This window comes from Anastrepha obliqua, chromosome 2 (genome assembly GCF_027943255.1).
Source record: "Anastrepha obliqua isolate idAnaObli1 chromosome 2, idAnaObli1_1.0, whole genome shotgun sequence".
Classification (NCBI taxonomy): domain Eukaryota; kingdom Metazoa; phylum Arthropoda; class Insecta; order Diptera; family Tephritidae; genus Anastrepha; species Anastrepha obliqua.
This window is the reverse complement of record NC_072893.1, coordinates 72,155,785-72,178,246: the sequence shown is the minus strand read 5'-3', so window position 1 is coordinate 72,178,246 and position 22,462 is coordinate 72,155,785. Positions and strand designations below refer to the sequence as shown.

At 39.1% G+C, this 22,462-nt stretch overlaps 1 protein-coding gene across 1 annotated transcript in view; it reads left to right on the top strand.

The window, feature by feature from the left end:
• Nucleotides 1–22,462, top strand: part of LOC129238461 (allatostatin-A receptor) — a 71,952-nt gene that overhangs the window by 12,211 nt on the left and 37,279 nt on the right. Inside the window, exons 2-3 of the mRNA XM_054873486.1 lie at nt 6,947–7,232; nt 7,391–7,541. Of these exons, the coding sequence (XP_054729461.1) occupies nt 6,947–7,232; nt 7,391–7,541 (437 nt within the window). The remainder of the gene's footprint in view (nt 1–6,946; nt 7,233–7,390; nt 7,542–22,462) is intronic.

Sequence of the window (22,462 nt, the reverse complement as noted above, 5' to 3'; positions counted from 1 at the left end):
GGAATGAACCAGTTTGTTACTAACGGACTCGCTGTTGGGCACGTACTCATACACAGACATACTCGTAGTGCATATAGAACGTAGATGTATACGAGAATGTTCGCATGGTTAAAAGTGCACAGCAGTGTTGCACGGCAAACGTTCGCACCCACAACTGTCCACTTTTCTCCTTGGCATTTTGCTGATGTGACAATCACACCCAGTGGTTCACCTTGAAACAGTTTGTACAACTGAGTCGGCAATGGGGAAATACTCATACTTATGCGTGTAAATGTTGAAGGATGTACCTGCACAACTTAACTTGACTTATAGGCTTTGCTTTTAATGTATATTTCGGTTGGAATACAATGCGATATGTGCAAGCATTGAAGCTGAAATTTGTGTTTCTCCTTCGAAGGGTAGTTGAGTCAAGGAAGGAAGCATTAATATATTAATTTGTGTTCATTTAACCAAATGTATTTGGGATTTGTTAACCGCACAGTTGACATGGTTTAGCTGTTGTGCGTACGTACACACATCCTCTAACAGCCACACACACATGCACATACTTATGTTTGCCCGAATACGTACAGTGTGTATTTGTGCTTGAGCTTAGTAAGACAACAAGTGGAAATACATGTCAGAAGCTTGTAAAAAATGTGTGTAAGTACGTAGCTGAAAATAAATGTATTTTTAAATTGAAACCACCGGGAAATGTGAGCTTCGAAAAATGTGTGTTTATTTTCTAACGAAGCAAAATAAAAAAAGTTATAGTACATGTTTTAAAAAAGCGTTTTTTGCTAAACGACATGCAGTGGACAGTAGCTTGTAAGGGCAAAAATAGTTATTCCCTTTACCAATTCTCTTAGCTCTTAAGGGTAAGACTACACCAAGACTATCACGAGCTGCATGGGGTCTTCAGAATTTTCTGCAAGTAAGGAAATTTACAGAATTGGGAGAAATGGTTGGTTAGTGGAGGTGTTAACTGGGTGACACGCCACAGACTCAATTAGCACAAAAGGTACAATTTTGATACTCAACCAGCAGAACTACTGTCATTATTTAGTCAAAACATCTTGTATTGGCTATAAATCTGTCTATGTCATCTATTTTCTTTCCTGCAATTCCTGCCAATTTCTCTACTATTGTAAAGCCTATCTTGTTATATGGAGTCATCATAGTCTGATGGAACTCACTAGAGAAGACGACATTGGTGAAGAAGCTGGAGAGAGTTCAGAGGTCGGCACTCATTGGAATCAGTGGGGCGCTTCGAACGACTCCTACTCTGACGCTCAACGCAATATTAAATGTGGTACCCGTAGACATCGCAGGTAGAATTGCCGCTACACGTACCGCAATCAGACTGAGAGGCTGGAGCTATAAGTTCAACCTCACTTATGGGCACTCAAGCATCCTTAGAAACTTCGAGTTCATCCCTCTATCAACAGATCAGTGTATACCCTCGTTTAGTCCAACCGGAGCATTCTTCACTCATATTCCGTCAAGGGAAGAGTAGACGGAGGGCTACACTTGGGGGCAGGGCCTGGTGAACTTGTTCACGGATGGATCGAAGTTGGAAAGAAAGGTTGGCGGAGGAGTCTTTTACGAGGAGCTCCCCATCAGACTCAAATTCAGGTTACCGAACCACTGCAGTGTGTTCCAGGCAGAGGTAGCCGCAGTCAAGGAGGCAGCTGATCGGCTACTCAAATTATAAGGCCCTCGGGTCTATGACGGTGCATTCGGAATTGGTCAAGGAATGCTTGACCTGCCTTTCGACTGCGTCCGAATTCTTTGACATCAGCCTCATCTGATATAGCTGGCGCTAACATTAAAAATCTGATGAATTTCATAAGCAGCACAAAGCGGTTGACGCAAATATAGTCATCGTTCGTAATCCGCACGCTCCTAACCATCCCTTCACCACCTCTCCCCGCCCTCTCCCTGCATCCTATCGATCTTTCTCTTTCACCTCCTTCATAATGGTATCACAAAAGACGAATCTGTCTTCGTCCAAGTGTGCTCAATCCCTGGGCAACCATGCCAACCTAACCTAACCTAATCTGCCAAGTTGTGCACTCTGGCCACGTTTCCTTCGCTGTTTTGCAGGTTTTTGTGTTGGTCCATCTGTCAACAGCCAGCTTCTGGTAATGCAAAAAGATCTCCCTTTTGGAAACGCTTCGGGGGCACCCCACTTCTATCACTTCGGATACACCAGAGGAAGCCAGCTCATCAGCCTTCTCACTTCCATCTATGTTCCTATGGTCAGGGACCCAGATGAGAGTGATGTCTGTCATGCGTGCTAAGGCATTTAATTCTTCTTTGCATTGCCTGACAATTTTTGAGTTCGTTGTTGGTGTCTTTATAGCTAAGATGGCTGCTTGACTATCCGTACAAATACGTGCTTCTGATAGTTGTTGTAGATGATTCCCGATTATCTTTCCTTATCCCGAGAACCTCTGCTTGAAAGATGATATTCCAGTTCGCCAAGTGAAAGGACTTGGAGGTTTCGAGGTCTTTCGCATATAACAAAAGGAATTAAATTTTTTTTTTTTGCATACATCACTTGGAACTTTTGCTAACCATTTTTCTGGGGGTGAATGTCTTTCTCGTATGGCGCATTATCGAAAATATGAGAAATTATTAATTTGTGCTTCTTATTACTTTAAGATTCTGGAAAGATTAAGGATATCCACAATATTTTCGGTAGGATTTCAGGGTGCCCTTCTTTTCCTTTTACTCGCTCTTGTTACTGCCCATCACAGTGCCATCGGCGAACAGTGTCCCTTCTATCCGTTATCACGTGGCTTTCCTCATTATTCGCTTGAGTGCTTTTCCGAGATATATTCGTATGACCCAAATGTGCGCTCTTTTTATTGTGTTGAAGAGTGTTCTATGAGGTCCAAATGACGAAGTCAAGTTGTAAAATGGTTGGGTGGCTAAAATTCATATATGTATGTGTGGATAAAATATATCGATTCCCTCATATTTTAAATTTCCTTACCTAAGTCACATTTAAATTGATTCAAAGTTTTTGTTAGCTTAACAATCAGACAGTGTGGCACATGAGCACTCACACTCCTTCAAAAACCCCTATATGCTCCTTTAGAAACTGTGAATGAGATAAGTTTTTAAAAGCTTTAAATTTTCATGCCAAATTGATCGATTCCATTGTCAAGCGCGTTGAAAGGAAAAATAAAGAAAAGGCATTTGCTGTCTGAATACTTTTTAATAAATGTTCAAAAGAGAGGAAGCGGGCTTTCAACAGATTCCTATTATAACATAAAAAAAGCGTGCCAAAATAATGGAAATAGGCACACATATGTACAATCATAGTTGTTCACATATTTGAAAAGGACTCCTGACGTACCTCCTTTGTTTGGAATTTTAGGTTGAATTATACATACAGTAGGGCTACAAATTGGCTACAGTTGTTGGCATTTTCCTTTCACTCAATCGAATGTCTAAAAGCGTACCATTGTTCTCGCTTTGTCATTATTTGCCTGGCTTTGCTACCTCTAGCCTTCTTTTTCCATACACTAACAATATTTTACTAACTACTCTTCACATGCCTCGTAATTACAAAAGGATTGTAGTACTCGTACTTGGAACGCCTACTGCTCATAACCGTGAGGTACTTAACACAAAGGAATGTGGAATTGGCAGCGAATTAGGGCGTGTTGATTTATTTTAGAGGAAAAAGTTGCTCTCGCCCATTGCTCCGATATGTCAGCTATAGATTGTAGTAAAATTTTGAGAACTGTTACCCATTGCCGCCACGACGATGCAATACCTGAACTGGGCAAGATAAAAGGCTTTGCGAAGATTAGAACATATAAAAGAGCTGTCATACAAAGTAGACAGTCTGCTTGCAGATTACTGGGTTATGTAAGAGAGAGAGACTTAGCTCATTTCGTTGGAAAAGGACACAACCAAAACTCGCTTCATTCTGAGGTTAACTCGCACTTATGGGCACTCTCGCTTCATGATATTAATATCACGTTAAGTCTGTTTAGTTCCTCGCTGAGCAAGGAAAAGCCACTTGAACCCAAAGTCCAGAAACTCACAAGGAAATATGTCAGTCTGAGACATCAAGAACCAGATTAGAAAGTCACAATTATAAGTGGCTATAGGTAGGTAGGTGAAATGGTGCAAGTAGCACTCTGCCACTCTGAGACCTCCAACAGGCACAAATCTATAGCCAACAAAAGCTGTTGATGTAACGGAGAAGATTAATGGGATTTATGTTGACGCACTTTCCGAGGCTGTCGAAGAATGAAGCATCCAGTGAACTTAATTGCATATCTGCCAAACTCGGCTATTTACAGACAAAGTGCTCAACAGTCTCCTTCCCTGAAAAGTCCCCACAGCTTCTGCAATGGCGGTTAAATGGGAAACCTAGACTTTCCGCGTGTGAGCCGATCGTCCAATGACCTACAAACACAGCAACGGTTTTGGACTTTCTGAATCCTCCGTCTATTGTACTGGGGTTATAGGTCTTTCGAAATAACACATGAGAAATGGAGCTCCATTTTTTCTGCGATTTCCTGGGAAATAAGTTGTACAATTCCCCTACAACAACAGTTTGAGGAATGCTGATGATCGACTAAGAGATTCTACAACCAATTCAGTCTTCTTCCTGGAAAGTTCATCAGCAATTTCAATTCCCTCTATGTTCTTATGCGCTGGAACTCAGATAAAAGAAAAGTTACCTGCACACCCAAGAGATTTCATCTCCTCCATACATGAGTTGACAAATTTGGATCTGCACTATTGCCTCGTTAGTGCCTTGATCGCAGCTTGAATATGGGAAAAAAATGTTAATATCTCCTTCCCACCCACTTTGTCTAAGCAAGTCTTCGACAATTTTAAGGAAATAGACAAATTGGCTGCTTTAGAGAAATCCCCTACTCGGACTCCCAAATCCATCTTGGAGCCATCAATTAAGATAGACTACTTGGAAAGATGCCTCTAGCATGACCCTCACAATTCAGTTTGCGGATAGAGAGATCTGTTCCAAGTTAAGAGAAATACGGGGTTAACTGTCTAAAAATACTACCATGTCTCTTTAGAGATTCCATCCAGAGGCCAACCTCCTTTAACCTGACGCCTTCATTATTTTTTTTTAATTTTTGTACATTTTTTAAGTTTTTTTTCAATTTTTTTGAGGCCAACCTCCTTTAACCTGATTATACTTTGAGCGCAGCGATGTAAATAACAAAAATTCGATGGAAAGTAAGTGCAAAACGGCATTCGGGGCAGTAATAGGGTAAGTTTTACTTGTTCCGGTTGACGCCTTCATTATTTTTTTTTAATTTTTGTACATTTTTTAAGTTTTTTTTCAATTTGTATGCCTTCTTTTTTCAATATTAAAAAAAATTGATTTCCCCCATTTTCCCCTTTCCCCGTTTGAGTTCGTTTTTAAATTTTTATATTTTTATTTTGATCTTTTATTAAAAAAAACACAATAATTTAAATTTTTTTATTTCAATTTTTTTTTTTCATATTTTTCCCCCTGCTACGGTGAGCCTAAAATGGTTGGCACTCAAAGTCGGAAGACTAATTATTATGTAATAGTGATTTACAATGTCGTCCTCAAAAAAAATCAAAGAGTTTGAATAGAAATTCCTTCGCATTCAAAATATTTTCCCATCCAAATGCATTCACGGCAAAGATGACTGCCCTAGCTCATCTCGATACTACGTCACTTGATTCCAATACCAGAGATATGTCAAATATTTCCCTAAAAATCTACAAACCGCAATAAAGGCTATCTGCGTTCTGCTGTGGCACGCGGAATCTACCGGTCTAAATAGCTCAGCAAATTTGATCGAAAATAAGTAACTAAAGCACGAAATCTTTACTCACTCTCAGTGGATGTAATATTAACCTAAGAATCGCAATTCTAGGTAGATGTTACTTGATTCGTTGTAGTGCTCTCAGTTTGAGCGCTTCTTAAAACGACTTGTGCTGAAATTCCCTGTGATGTGAAGGAGCAAGAGACCACACATCATCTTCTCTGCTACTGCACGACTGTATCTAGGCGGATGGTTAGAATGCTCGGTGAACCTTTTTTATTATAATTAGATTAAGTATCTCAGTTCTATTAGTATCAAAAACCTGGTAAAATTTATTGTTTTGCGAGCTCCTAAGCCGGGAGCCTATGTTTGTTCTACTATGGAGGACCGCCAAGCCTGATTTAACCTAATTATGACTTCTATGGCCTTTTATGAGCTTCTATGGCAAATCAAACGCAGAAAGTAGCAGTGGCGATAGATAGGTCCACCACCAGGTAGCATCACGAGAATGGCACTAGACTAGAACGCGAAAGGGAGCAGAAGTCACAATCGGTCAAAGATTGCTTGGAGAAGGTGGATGTTGCATGAGCTAGCAAATTCCGACATCACGTGGGATGGAGCAAAAACCACATCCCGGAACCATGTACGATGGAAGAGTCTTGTCGAGGCCTTATGCTCCCGAACGGAGTGAATAAGAATCAAAAAAATATGATCTCCTTAAAGGAATTTAAAGACACTGAGCCAATTTTATCCTTAAAAGCAATAATTTCAAAACGTTTTAGAGCGAAATTCGCTCATACGAAAAATATGGATCACCCTCATGTGCTCGTACATGTGTTTTCGCAATCCGAGCCGATGAAGACAAGCTTTCCTTTTGTTAGGTTTGCTGCCTCTGAAGTGTGTTTTATGCCACGTCAATTGCTGAATTAAACATTCCTTCATTGCAAGCATCAAATTATACAACAAGGCAGAAATATCTGGGTTTACTTAAAATGACTCTATAAAAAGAAATACTTACAGAAGATAGTGTGAGTGTGAATAATAGTTTTTGTCTGCAACAAATAAAAAATATAAAACGGAATGCTAATTATTTTTAATTACCATTTCACATCCCCCATTTTGTGTCTTGTTTATACTTATTTTTCTATCTCTCTTATTCAATTTCATTGCAGTGGTCGTCGCCAATCAACAGATGCGCTCCACAACTAACCTGCTTATCATCAATTTGGCCATTTCGGATATACTCTTCGTCATCTTCTGTGTGCCCTTCACCGCCACCGATTACGTGCTGCCCGAGTGGCCATTCGGCAATTTGTGGTGCAAATTCGTGCAGTATATGATTGTGGTCACCTGTCATGGCAGCGTCTACACGCTGGTGCTGATGTCACTCGATCGGTTTTTGGCTGTCGTGCATCCGGTGACGAGTATGTCCTTGCGCACCGAGCGCAATGCAATGCTGTGAGTAAATGAAATTATGTGCACATTAACTGGCCGCATTGTTCGCGATATTCAATTAGTTCCACGAGTTTTCTCTCTTTGTTATACGAAAATAAGTTCTTTGTGCGGCTTAGGAGAATGGATGAAGCTCTCGTTTATTTATACGATTTTCCTTTCAGTGCAATAATCTTTGCCTGGGTATTGATAGTGACGACGGCTATACCGGTGGCGTTATCGCACTCAGTTCAACTCTACTATTTCAAAGGGCGGAACTACACAGCCTGCGTCTTCTCCTCGCATGAAGAAGTCTGGAATCTCGTTGCATTTCAGGTAATTTAATTTAATTACTCACATTTGTGCCTACATTCAAGTCAGTGGATACTACCACTCACGTGATTATGATTATTTCCAAAATCGAAAGTTGGGTTGGCTTTAAAGAGTTAACACTGCGAATCCACACAAAAGGAGCCTTTAATCACGTTGTAGTTGTTGTCGAAACAACTTACTCAACCCTGTCTGTGTGATGTAGTCAGCGGTCGCCTTCGTCTAACTCATCTAACAGTAGGAAAGAGTGCTATTTCAACAGGTTGGGTCCAAAGGGAGAGGGTTTTTGGGTGAGTAGATTGGATGGGGCATCTGAAGAGATGGTTATTGTCGTGTGGTGTGCCTTCACATGCTGTACATATATTTGGTATGTCAAAGTTACGCGGGTCATGCGAGAAGCTAAAGCTCTATGTCTGTAAATGGTGGTAATTGGACTCCGGCAACGGCATTCTTGGGTCGGGAGTTTAGGAAAGTGCTAAGGGTCTCCCAATGAATGTCGTTTAGTGCTCGTCTGTCCGGTCCAGTAGTTGTAATTGTATTTTGGCCTGGTTCTCGTCAGTGTAGTTAAACAGATATCTCCTGACGTGACTGGGAGGTAGCTCAGGCTCAAACAAATGTATGCAGGGGTGATACCTGTGGTAGCATCCGAGCAGAAACTGCTTGCTGAGCATTTTGTTGTGCTCCTTAACAGGAAGCAATGATTCCTGATTGTGTAGGTGTTCTAGGAGGCTGACCGTGGTTGTCCTGATATCAGTATTCTGACAAGTTTGTAGCTTTATCCATTGCGAATCACCGACCAATTGCTTTAAATGCCGCCAGCAACATTTCTTTGTCTTTGCCCCAAGAATTAGCGGCCAGCCGACGCCATTATCGAGCAATCGTCCGTATAGGACGATCCTTTAACCACGTCTATCTGGTGACTGTTATTATCTCTCTACGCTAAGTAAGATTGAAGTGACTTCTGGTGATGCATGTATAGATTTTTTAAGAGAGCAGACCAATTATCTCAGAGGAGGAGGGGTAACTCTTTCATAACCATGCCTTTAACTGGAGACACCATATAAGAAAGAGCTCTCCTCACCCTCTTTGGAGCCTTACAGCTAACAAGATAGTTTTAAAACTACTAGGTAGCAGCTCCTGGTAATACAAGTGGCCAACGCCGATGACATTGCATTTCCAACACCGGGAAGTCATATTCAAGTTCTGAACAAGCTACTATAAAATTACTACTATGAAATACTAGTCATGAGGCGGTATCATAAACTATCTGCTCTTTAGCCACCCACCATAAACGGGCTCGGGCGCATTTTCTCTAAAGAGAAAAAACACATCGGTGTGATTCCTGATAGAAAGCTAATCTCAAACCGAAACCTGAAGGGTCGATGCGGGAGAGTCAACATTGCCTTATATGGAATCGTAGGCAAGGTATCCGTAGAGCGAAGATACCAGCCAAAGCCGCTGGTTGTTCGCTCTGGTAGTCGAACACATCCTTTTCTCTATAGTCCCTGTCTGGGGAAAAGCATTAAAAAAAGCAATAATTGTCAGCAAAATATAAAACGTGCTATACGCAGCTAGTACGCGATTAAACTGCCTTCCTCTCGAACCAAAGCTACTCTGAATGTTGTTTCGATAGACTTGTGTAGTAAGTTCCAGGCTAGCTGCAACGCACCAACATTAAAAGCGATTCTGTTAATGTAACTTAGGTTCAGACACGCCAAAACTCTAGACGCGATTCCAATAAAACTGTTCGAGCTTAAAAATCTGATTCCAAGCATTAGCTATGAAAACCGATTATTTACTAGACTACCAAATAGGAACGTATCCAAAGGTCTTATGAATCTGCAGCAAAAATCTGCGGGCATCTGGACTTCGCAGTGGGATCCACCCAAACAAGCCCTTACTGAACTTCAGCTTAGGACTAGCGGGCCATTGTAGCCTCCTTCAGACTGAGTTAACCGCAAAAAGAAAAGTAGTTCGGAGTGCGCTCGAAAACCAGGTTTTAAGAGTCTGGTTGCATATAAAACATCCTATTGCAATACACCTTCTCGAAAGTAGTCATCGAATGCAAAAACTTGTTGAACGAATTGGTTATAAAGTAAGTTACGAGTCTAGAAGGGGTATACAGACACAGAGACATTCGTGGAAGCTGTCTTGCAAACGAGCAGCCATGGAAGGAATTCCTTTTCTAATTAGTAAATTCCAGTTTAGGTCAGCTTTCATTGAACAAGCAACGAGTAGATAAGGTGTAGGCGGAGAGCATAGAGCAGCAACTCAGCCACTTTTACGCCCTGAGAAAAAAGCGGCATCTCCAACTTACCAGTTACTTCCTCAAATTCCTAACAGACTTGAAAAATGTAAGCGATCGGAGCCCTCAGCGTCTCTTACTCAGAAACTTATTAGAACTCAAAGGGACGGAATCAGAGCTCACAAATGTGGCATCACAATAAGCTCTTTGGCCTAAGTGTGCCTCTCTGTACTTCGTGGAGAGCGGCAGCCAGCGTAACCGTAATTCTTCACAGAATTGACAAGCAATCAAGCTCAAAATTTTTTATAAAGGGTGGTTAAGTTTTAAGGGCCGGTGTTGATTTTGAATACATACAATTTTTTTAAGAAATTATTATTTATTATTATTTCTCTTTATTATGATAATATTGGTGTGGCTCAATTACGTATGAAATAAAATATTGGCCAAATGGCCACAGCGGCCTCGGCGGCACACCTCCATCCGATGGTCCAAATTTTCAATGAGGCTGAGGCATAATTGAGGTTCTATGCCGTTAATGTGCAAAATTATCTCATCCTTTAGCTCTTGAATTGTTGCTGGCTTATCAATGTACACTTTTTCTTTCAAATAGTCCCAAAGAAAGAAGTCCAACGGTGTCGTTGACGGTTAGGTGTGGTTCACATTCAACATCAGCCCTTGAAAATTAACCACCCTTTATATATGACATAGGTAAGATATTAGTGTATGCTAACAAACCTGTCGACGCACCTTTTGACGTCTTCTTTATCAAATAATTCAGAGTCGGTCATTCATTTTCTGAAATACTTCTTCCACCAGAATTACTAAGTGACGTTCGTTCTCTCCAATTGGAAAATATTTTCAGATTTGCCAAAGAATCTGGAAAATTCTCACAGGTAGCCTCTCCTATCTCTGTCTCTATGCTATCCTATATCGTTCTCTCTGTCACTTCTCTTCTTTCCTCCTCGACTATAAACCCTTTTAGTTTCCAGAACTGTGAACACAATAGGATTTTTAGCCTGTGTGTTTTAGGAGTTACCGTTCTGTCGGTACTTCTCGGCACACCTTTTTCAAATTTCACATTTTTCATTACGTGTGAATACCTCTCATTAAATATTACAATTAACTAATAACTAAGCTGAATGCGGCCGCCGTAGCCGAATGTGCGTGGTGCGTGACTACCATACAGAATTCACAGAGGAATGTAGGTTCGAATCTCAGTGAAGCACCAAATTTAAGAAACACATTTTTCTAATAGCGGTCGCCCCTCGGCAAGCAATGGCAAACCTCCGAGTGTATTTCTGCTATGAAAAATCTCCTCATAAAAACATCTGCCGTTCGGAGTCGGCTTGAAACTGTAGGTCCCTCCATTTGTGGAACAACATTAAGTCCCACACCACAAATTGTGGGAAGAGCTCGGCCAAACACCTAAAGAGGTGTACGCGCCAATTATATATATATATATATATAAGCTAAATATGAGATAGCTTACGCACTAAATCTAAATCTGCAGGATGTTTCAAGGACATTTTGTCCTATCAAATATTATTCTGAAAAGTGAATTAGATTGAATGCCGTCTTGAAGGAATTGAGAATTTGTCTAACCCTAAATTTCTTGCACTATTTGCTTTCGCTCTCCATCTTATTTCTTGGTAAACTCTTATCCCCTCTTTTCTTAAATCATCTCAATATTTTCTCATAACATATTCTGAGTGGAGTCTCTTCTTCCCAGATTTGCCATCGCCTTTTAAGCCTCTTACAAACACTAAAAGGCTTAAGTGATTTCAGCGGAATATAGCACATACTTTATCTGAAGAGTAGGAAATAATGCTCCTTGAAGTATCATAGATTTGTTCAAATAGTTACTCCTTCAGTACAGATGCGTTCAAGTATCGGTTGCTCATACGCCATGATGTCCCAAGTTGCTACTTTCTACTCACTTAAGAGCATACGGACAGATATCAATGCCACTTACAACACATTATAGCCCACAATATATACACACATCCACACTTTCAGTGCTGATATCAGTGGACTGAGCGAATTGTTAGCATTATTGCAGTATTCTCACAATCGTTGCGCTGATGGCGCACTTCACAGAAAATTTGTAAATAATCTAAAGTATATCTGCTAACATAAAAAAGCAACATCAGTCTCTCAATATGGAGTGAAGTGTTTGTTGAAAGCGCTTTCCATACTTAACACAGCAATTATTTGCCGCTTGACTGCATACAATCGCTCAGTTGGAAACGGGAAAAATATAGACACACAGAGATACATAGGTATGTATGTAAACATGTACGAATGGAAGTGTATTAACTGACAAATAGCAAGAAATCGAGCAAAAGCAAACTAAATCCAAGGAAATGTCAATGCGCTTCTACCCAGTTTGCATATACCCTGCAGGGAAACGTAAGAATTCCCTGACAGTAATTAGATAGATCTGAGCTAGGTAAAAATAGATAAAATCTTTCGAAAAGTAAAGAGGAATTTTTAAAAAATGAATAACAAAAAAATCTTACAAAAACTCTTCTTATTTTGTTGTGCAATTTTCTCAGTCTGAAAAAAGCCGTATCAGATCATTGACCTTTGTGAAACTCCCTATGTATGTAAAGCACAAAGGGATGGATTCTACAATACATACTAAAAAAAATGTTTCCATACCAAAAATTTATCATACATACATTTTTGTATCAAAAAAAAATTTTTATACGAAAAATTTTTTTGATGTGAAATTTTTTTTTTTTTATATGATAAATTTTTGAAATGAAAAATTTTTTTCACAAATTCACTGCTCCCAGAAAAATATAAGCTGACTGCAGTTAGCTACTTTCTGTTACGAGTTACAGTCACAAAACTGCTCACAAGCATCAAAGTTTCAATTTAACTAAAAGTTCACTAGTACGGAACCAATAATACGGATGCTAATAAACATTTATAAGTTTATGCAGGAAATAAGCCAAGCGAGTATCTAACAATAAGAGCAACAATTGCTACTCTTCTCAATTATTCATATTTTGCTTTGACAATCTATTTTTAATGCCAGCGGAAGGTTGTTTGCAGAATCGTTTTCTTGCTTTCATGCTAAACAAGCATCCGGAAATGAAGGAGGATGAGAAGGAACAGGGCTAATATGTATTAGGACATGCCATTGAAGCAATAGTCAGTGATAAGTGCAGTGCAAATATTGCTGATTAATATGGCATTCCCGTGCGTAAGTGAATACAGTTTTGCACAAAAGTTTAAGACCACTATTACAATTTTCATAATCTTAGTGAAGTTTTAGGCAAACTAACTCATATATTTTTTTTTATTGATAGTTAAACGAGCTCACAAAAAATGTATATTATAAAATTTAAGTCGCGCTCAAAAGTTTCAAAACTTACTGTAGTTAAAAAGCATCATAATTTTATTCCTTTAGAAGAAAGTAGTCGGCGCTATGAGCACAACTCCAACAACAGTAATAGACAGAATTCTCAACCGCCATCCAATCAAATTAGTAGTAAGAAACTCAGCCAAAAGATTTGCTCGACGACTGAAGATGCCAGGACAATTCTCACAGATGATTTTGGGCACAGCAACATTCTGGCTTAGAATGCAAGGTCAGACTACGTAATTCCACGAATTAAATTTGGCAAAAAGCCTAGCGTCATTACAAAGCAAAATGGATGGCAGAAAGTCTAGAATCCACATGGCGGAAGGAGTATGAGTGGGTGTCTTTTGTTCACAATTTGATCTCCAAAAAATTTTCAGGCACCCTAATTACTTTGGTAGCTAATAGCACGCATGCATCACTTACAAAACTTTTCAAATCAAAACTCCTTAACCGATCCTGCAATCTGGCACTATGTAAAACCGTAGCTAGACAACAATCACTGGTTGTGATTTTCCAGCTAGTCAAATTAATTACTGATTATCTTTTTTCGCGTTTACTCTGGGCAAAATGCTTCCGCGCGCTTGTAAACAATACTCGGGACTATCATTTAGCCAACTAACAGATCAGCTGTTTGTCGTGCGCGAGCGCTCTGAAGTTGGTTACAATTCGAGTGCCGGACCCTGTAGAGCTGAAAGATTGACTTTGGGTGAAAAAGATACGAAAAAACAGCAAACATTTGAAAGGAATGTTCTCAAAAAAATACACGAATGCTGAATTAGACTTGGAATTTACTACGCTCGATACTCGCACAAACATTTTCATTGATAGCCAAGCGACTATTAAAGCAATTACTGCTCCTTGCACTAACTTATGGTTCCTTAACTAACATTCCGACGTTCAACAATGCAGATCCAAAATAGATGAACTCTGCGGAAATGAGCAGGTCACTATTTACTGGGTACTAGGACCCAAAGGAATAGAAGGAAATGAAAGAGTCGATGAGCTCGCTAAGGCAGGTATTCGCTTTCCAATATTGAGTACGTCAGACCTACACCAATCACTCTCTTTTCTGATAATGGAACGAAATAAGGAACTAGCTCTGGAAGCGCAGTCGATATGAGAACACTCAACCTCGTACAAAACTGTCAAAATCATGGACTAAGAACTTGGAATACGAAAACTTCAAACTTGATTTTATCACTCTCTAGAAAACACTGTAAAATATTGAAAGGAGTACTGAGGCCTTTGGGACACCTACAGGGTTTGATTGAAGAGTAATGAACCTTTTTTTAAGCAATTTTATTAAACCTTTTGGCTTATACAACTAATATTCTTCAAAATATGACCCTTAAGCGTCAATACACCGCTGGTAGCGGTTCTTTCACTGCAGGAACCATTTTTTAACTCATCCCCCGGAATCGCGTTCAATTCGGCTGTCACAGTTTTTTGGGTCGCCTCGATGGAGTCGAAACGCCTCCCCTCAGCTTTCTTTTCAGGCGCGGGAACAAGAAGAAGTCCGGAGGGGACAGGTTTGGGCTGTAAGGAAGATGGGGAAGCATCGGAACCCCCATCTTCCCCCCGGTTCACATCTTCGTCTGTTTGTGTCGTCGAAGACCTTCCACATCGCTGTTCGTCTTCGACGTCCTCCCGGCCTACCTTGAACGACTTGTGCCACCGTTTTACCTGGGCACTGGACAAAGATTGGTCCCCGTAAGCCTCCTTGAGTAACCCAATGATTTCGGTACTCGTTTTGTTAAGCTTTACGTAAAATTTGATCGGGTAACGTGGCTCCAACGATCGCTGCATTTTCGCATTTCAGCTTTCACGCGCGGAGCGATGTTGACTACACCGCTGCCAGCGAACTGGGACTGGTTTCTAGTGGAAGGGGAAGGTCCAACGATCATTTTCCCCTAACCAGCCGATTCCGTTGATCGCTTGGCAGACGCTCCGCGCGGGAAGGCTCATTACTTTTCAAACCCTGTAAGCAACGATTCCTCTTCAGTGTCTCTTGCACTGTAAGCTAGTTTTGGAAGACTAAATAAAAATAAATTGATTATTCATAAATTATTTATAAATTATTTTAAATTCGTTTTGTTTTTTACTTATTGAAAAAAGTTATTCAAAAACAAAAATTTATGATTAATTCTGCGTCACCTTGTATATATGTATACCGAAATGCTCAAACTGATGAGAGGAGTGGATTTAGCCATGTGGTTTTTTTTTTTGGTTTTTCATCATTTTTACCAAATTTGAATAATATCGCTTTATTTTTAACAGAGATATCACATTTTAATTTTTTTAAATTATCGTTACAAGTGAGATGCGCTCAATTATTGAACACTTTCAATATCCCCTACTTTGGATAAGGGGAAATATGTATACCAAGATCATTGAATTTGTACTCGAGTTATCGTGCGCATGGACGTACGAACAGAGAGACATTGCTAAATTTTCTCCTCTCATAATTGAGCGCATTTTGAGATGCATATCTCTATACCCATCTCGATTCCTTTATGCTGTTACATAAAACCGTTATTTGATCTGAAATGTTATACGCTTGTGAAAAATCATAAAAATTTTAGTTACATTTCTCACTTCAACGCTGATGTTCTTAAACTTTTGCGCCATAATTTTTCATATGTATGTATGCATGTAGGTATATTATGTATGTTCACTACTTCACACTTTTAGCAATTCTTCGTATTTACTCACGCGTTTCAATAGTGACAATGTTGTCATTGCTAGCAGTAATATTTTTTACAACCCAAAGCTCAATAAAATCCTAATCGCCTTATTGCTGTGCTGTCATTGCTGTGCAAACTATCACAGTCACACACGTACAAATTCACTCCCACTCATGATCTCACGCGCGCTCACTCATGTTTTCTCAGCCATCAAGAATGTGGCGAAGCGTAGCGCTGCCGGCGTTACTGCTCCGCCGCTGTCGAAGGGGTGAAATATAACACGCACATAAATCTTTGTAATATCTACTTCTCTTATTGACACTATGCATTTGGTCGTCACCATGGTGTTAGCACTCATGTTCGGACAACTCAATTGTGTAAATATATTCCATTTACTTTTCTTGTCTTTTTACATATATATTTTATGTGAGTTGACAAGCTGTGCAACTGCTTGTAACTGTGTTAATACATTTTTCGACGGTTAAACCAATTTTAAAACTATTTGTCACAGCTTGAAATTGTTCAAGGCGAAATAAATTGACAGCTTGCAAAGGGTTTCCTCATTCAGCCTGATCTTTACTATTTTGATTGTCTCATTTACGACGCTTTACCTTTTTTATGGACCTGGGCATCGGTGTGTTTGTAATTTTATTAGAGATGCCAAAAGTTTATCTGGCTCATTTATTAGTTTTATTCATTCAACCTGTTGTTAGGCTTAATTCGGTGGAAAAGTGTAGATAATTTAAAGGCATCGAGTTATTTGCAACTCGTTAGTGAAACATTTAAGAATTTAAAATTATTATCATATTTATTTTTCTACTCTTTATGTTTCGAAAACTTTTTTATTTCCATTAATTTTCCTAACTACATTAATTGACAAGCGAAAAACCCCAAGAACCTGACCTTCCAATCCCTATGTAAAATCGGTCACTGACTTATTTCTGTTGTGTAACTGAACCATTTACAAGGAAACATAGGCTTCCACTAATCTCCCCACTGGTTTTTAAGGGTGTGGAGATTCCTTTGATAGGGAATGTCAAGTACTTAGAACTCATATTAATAAGGAAACTTACATGGAAATCTAATATTGAGGAAAGAGTAAAAAAGGCCAACGTTACATTATATACCTGCGAAAAAGCGGTCGGTATTAAAGGGGGGTTAACACCTTGCGTTACACATTGGCTCTATACTTCGGTAGGTAGACCAACCTTAGTATATGGAATACTTGTATGGTGGTCATCTGCTCAAAAGGCGAGTTTCGCTGAAATTATGAGTAAGGTCTAAAGAATAGCTTTTTTTATGGATCTCTGGCGCTTTAAGGACAAAAGTATCATTGGGATACCTATGGCCACGCGAAAATTAACAACGAAAAACAAAATTTTGCCAAAAGGCCAATAGGTCGTGGAAAGCTGAAGATACATGCGTAACAGCTAGGCTACTATGGCCGCAAATAAACAAGAAAAGAAAAAAGGAATTGCTTAGCCTCTCAACAGATGATATCTCGAAGGTCGTGGCTTGTGTCACCGGTCATTGGCTTTTCCTTGAGACTAGGAATATTCTCCCATGGATATTGTAGAAGTTGTAGAGATGAGGAAGAAGAAGAAACAGCTGAGCACTTCCTTTGCAATTGTCCAGCCTTAGCTCAAATCAGAGCAGGTTGTCTAGGTAAACACTTTTTCAATCTTCTTACAGGGGATTAGACCAATCCTGCGCTTCATAAGAGCCTCAAAATGGTTTCATGAAGATAAATAAACGAGGTTCCCGTGTCGCACAGTGCTATCACAACGGGCCTGTAAGGTCTAAGTGAGTTGGACCGACTACCACCATAACCTAATCTAACCTAACTGAACCGTTTTCGTTTTATAAGTTATTCTAAATGCCTCCAATATTTTGAAAAGTTTAAATAATGCGCTTTTTAGCAATCTCCTCTTGAACTGTTTATATGTTGCAGCTCTTCAGCCCTTTTTCTTCTAAAGAGCCGTCTTCCTCTAATGATTTTGCAAAACCAATATCTTATGGGGATGTTGACTATTTTTCTAGATTACAATACCCACCACTTTAGCTGCGAGTGTGTACCGAAAAATTGGATTTGATCCGTACTTCACTGGCTGTACACTTATCTTTTCCAAGCCTGCATGATGCGGTACATATACACGTACTTACTTATATGGCCATAAAATATTACTTCTGATACCCACATTTTCATGCAATATTTATGTACGACGAATAAAGTAAGTCTTTCGGTACTCAGTTCTCAGCTTGCAACTTTTGTCATTAAAAATTTTAACAATTGACAAACTTCCGAACTCCCATTGCCTATATAAGTTTATCAGTATAGTTAATACGCACATGCGCTCAAAATAATAGCAGCACAACATTTTTAAAATTTTTACTATTTATATATTTTTTATTTTTATTTTATTTTATTATATTTTTATTTTATTTATTTATATTTTTCTTTAGTGCAAGAAATCCCGATGAAGGCTTTGCATGAAAGTGCAGCGAGTTCCGGATAAAATACACAACTGGTGCACGAGACAAGGTCTTTCCGTCAATGAGAACAAAACTGCCTTATTCTTGTTCACGAGACAACTGAAATTGGATGGACTCAGTCTTCGAGTCTACGAAAGTAAAATATCTAGAAAGAATCCTGGATAAAAACCTGACTTTGGACATATTTCGTTGAGAGTGGATCGCGCACTAAAGATTTTCCAACAATGCTGCAGAGCCCTTGGCTGATTTGCTCACCTTGGATCTTAAGATACAGTAGGAAGCAATAAAAGTAATGTGGAGGCTCCATAAATATGGTTTCTGGTACGAAGATGGAACTTCGAAACACAGAGAAATCTTTCAGATGCTATCTGGGCATCTAAGGATGATCTTATGCCCATAGTTTCATTTTGGAGGGAAATTTGATGTGAAATTTTCATTGAATGAACAATGGAGTAATCCAGAGAGCATTCAAAAAAATTTTACAAATATTTCCTATACCTATGGGTCCAAAAATGGGAGGAAAACAAGTGTTTTCAAAACGGAAATTTTTGAAAAGGGCAGAATGGGGAATTGAGAGGAGATGGAGCGGGAAACATATTGGAGTCTTTGGTGATGTTTAGGCTGTACTGAAGGCCATGGAGAACGCAAAGTAAAAGTCAAAGATATTGAAGAATGTAAGAAGAAGCTTAATTCTACTACAAGACGGAATAAACTTTTACTTACCAGGTGAAGTCCAAAATAAACAAGACTGCGCTAAAATAGAAATGACAGGAACTTTGTTTTCAGAACTTTGAGTTTATTTATTCAAAATAGTCAGTCCCCTCTGGCCTCGATACAATGTTTTGGGTGATCTAAACACTTTTCGAAAGAGTTTTTCAGGTCATTGACCGGAATGTCCTTGAGGATGTCGGCACAAGCCCTTTGGATGGGTCTACGGACGCAAAACGTTTACCTTTCACGGCCAAATGCAATTTTCCGAACAGGTAGAAGTCACTTGGAGCCATATCAGGGGAATACGCTCAGCGATTGATGATTAAAATGCGATTTCTAGTCAAAAAATAAGTCACAAGAGTTGATCGATGAGATGCTGCATTACCATGCAATAAACGCCAGCTTCCTCCTTCGCGGTATTCAGGGCGAAATCGACGAATGCGATGCAACAAACGCCTCAAAACGCTAAGATAGAAAATTGCATTGACGGTTTGGCCCGTTAGCATGAACTCCTCGTGGGCGATTCCCTTGGAATCGTAAAAATAAATGAGCATCGACTTGAATCGACTTCTCCAAACGCGATTTTTTGGGTGGTAGTTCATCTGGGGCCTTCCGTTCGGAACTTTGACGCTTAGTTTCAGGTTGATGTTGGAAACACCACGTTTTATCACCAGTTGCAATGTTGTAAAGGAAGTTCTCGTCTTTTTCGCCTCTTTGATGAGGTGTTTCGAATGTTGAATTCTGAGCAATTTTTGGTCCTCAGTGAACTTGTGCGGAATAAAACGTGCACAGACCTTTCGTAAGCCCAAACGATCAGTTAAAATGCGATAAATCGACGTTTTGGAGATATTCAACTCCGATTCCATGAAATTCAACGATGATTTCGGTTCACTTTTGATAAATTTACGAACAGTTTCGATGGAGTTTTCGGTGTTTATTGATTTTGGGCGGCCCGTATGTTCATTGCCATTTATGGCCTCACAACCATCTATGATACGTGTAAGCCACTCATGAACTCTGGCACGAGATAGACAATCATCGCCATAAACTTTTTTCATCAATTCTGTTCGGTAAACGTTTTTCCGATTTTAAAACAAAATTTGATATGTATTTGCTCTTTGTTCGAAACTAGTTTTTGTGCCTATGACACAAACATACTGACACTTCATGAATTCGATCAGCGGTTATGTATGCAATTTAGAGTCCAAAGAGATGATCCGGTCTAGAACTTCGAAGTGTTTTGTGACAAGCCTAAACAGAAAACTGTTGAACTTTCTTCTAAAACTTGGTAGAGAAGAGGTTCGGTTGATGGCCGGTATTATTACTGGACACTACCCATGTGGTCAGCATATGACCACCATTGTAATCATTGAGACCCGATTTGCCTGTCATGCTCAGAAAAGCCGGATAGCGCTGAGCATTTACTCTGCCTTTGCTAGAGAATAGCCACGAATTTTGGGTTCCGATTTCATGAGAAAGAGTAAAATTCGTTCTCTCAAACTAGAAGATGTTTTCAGAATATAGAAAATTCTCACAGAACTAGCTATCTCTGTCTCTATGATATCCTATCTCTTTCTTTCTGTCACTTCTCTTCTTTCCTCCTCGACTATTAACCCTTTTACTGTCCAGAACTTCGAATACAATGGGCTTATTAGCCTGAGTATTTTAGGAGTTACCAATCTCTCGGTACTTCTGGGCTCGCCTTTTTCAGATTTGAATTTCAGCATAGTATAATAAACACCATATATTTACATACATATGTTAATCAGAATCAGAATCATGTGTTATTTTAAGCATATGAATATACAGAAAATATCAGGAAGAACAGCACTAAATCAAGGCCATCAGCTGACATAAGTTAAAGTTTCAAAGTTTGTATAAAAAAAATATTGTATTTCTTCAAAATTTCAAACCCTTCAATCTCAGATTCTAGAAAATTTTCGAGTATTCAGTTTTGTAACCTATTCAGTTCTCCAGTGACTCCAAATTCGCTTTGTTTTTTTCGTTGACTGAATTTGAGAGGGCATTTTCTTCAATATAACGAATGCTCGAAGCAAAAAAAAATTTCCAAAAACCAACACGAGCCCGGTTAGATTTTAAACTTGCATTTTATTATACCAAAATGCTATTGGCTATAAAACTGCATAAGTGAAATTTTTCTAAAAATTTTAAATAAAATGAAAAAAATAAAATTTCGATGGAAATTTGTTGAATTTTGAAATATTTTTAAAATGGTTCAAAAGTTGAGTTTCGTTGTTTTTGGTTGTGGCACAAACTGAATTTAAAAAAAAATATAGCAAAAAAAAAAATAATAGTCAAAATATTGCATTATACAGCACTGCAATTTGTGTGAACACAGGTGTATATCTATCTGCTTTATTCAAAATTCCACATTTCTCTTAGCATTAAGATTTCCAGAAGTTTATCGTCAAACTTTTCGTAGTGGAAATATGCGTAAATATTTCCACTCCAACAGTCGAGCAGCAGTTGTCATTTCATTCAACATAAATTCATATAGCTTTTGTATAAATATTTATAAGTTTGCATTCGACAGCAACAGCAACAGCAACAACAAAAGCAGCACATGCTGCATATAAACTTTGCAAAGAATTTGCTGACAAGTGAAATAAGTCGGCATGACTAGCTTCCGGTTTGTTAAAATTTGTGTATGACTTGCGCGATATGTGCGTAAGTATATGTGCTTATATAAATGTTTATTTATCGCCCTAGTTAGTAATTTACAGCTTGTGAGATTTCACTTTAAATTAACGGTATAAGCAGCTAATCATTTAAAAGCAGTAAAAGTTTTAGGTGTAAAATTTATTGCCGGATTTGCCGAAGTAGGAGTGTACGCCCCTGCGAATGCGAATGAAGCGAAAATTCATGCCAGATTTCCTTTTTTTTTAATAACTCAATGAAAAAGAAATAAGAATTTTAAGCATTTTTCTTGGCAACAACAGATAAAGCTCCATTGGAAGCTACACATTGAAAATCGGGGTAAACAAGGGCATTATTGCTTTCTACTCCTGCAGATCTATGTTCAGCAAAAAATGGTGATTCAAGCCACAGGTCGTTCTTTGGATGTACAACGTAGTGGTTCTGCCAATTTTAATGTATGGGCGCCTGGTTTGCTGTATAATATCACTAAACTGCATGTATAGGACTGCATGTATTGGCATCCCGGAGCATGTAAAACTTGCCCCAGTTGCTTTTACGTTATTTCCTTCGCTGCTCAAATTGCAATCACATTAAAAGAGGCTGGCCTGTGAAGACCATCTCTCAATGGACATGGTAACACTTTCAGGCGGTTAACGCCGTATTTCTCTGAACTTCGGGCACATCTCTCTATCCGCAAAGTGGAGTTCGAGGATCGTACCAAAGCTATCTTTCTACGTAGTTAGGATTGCAACGAGGGGAAAAT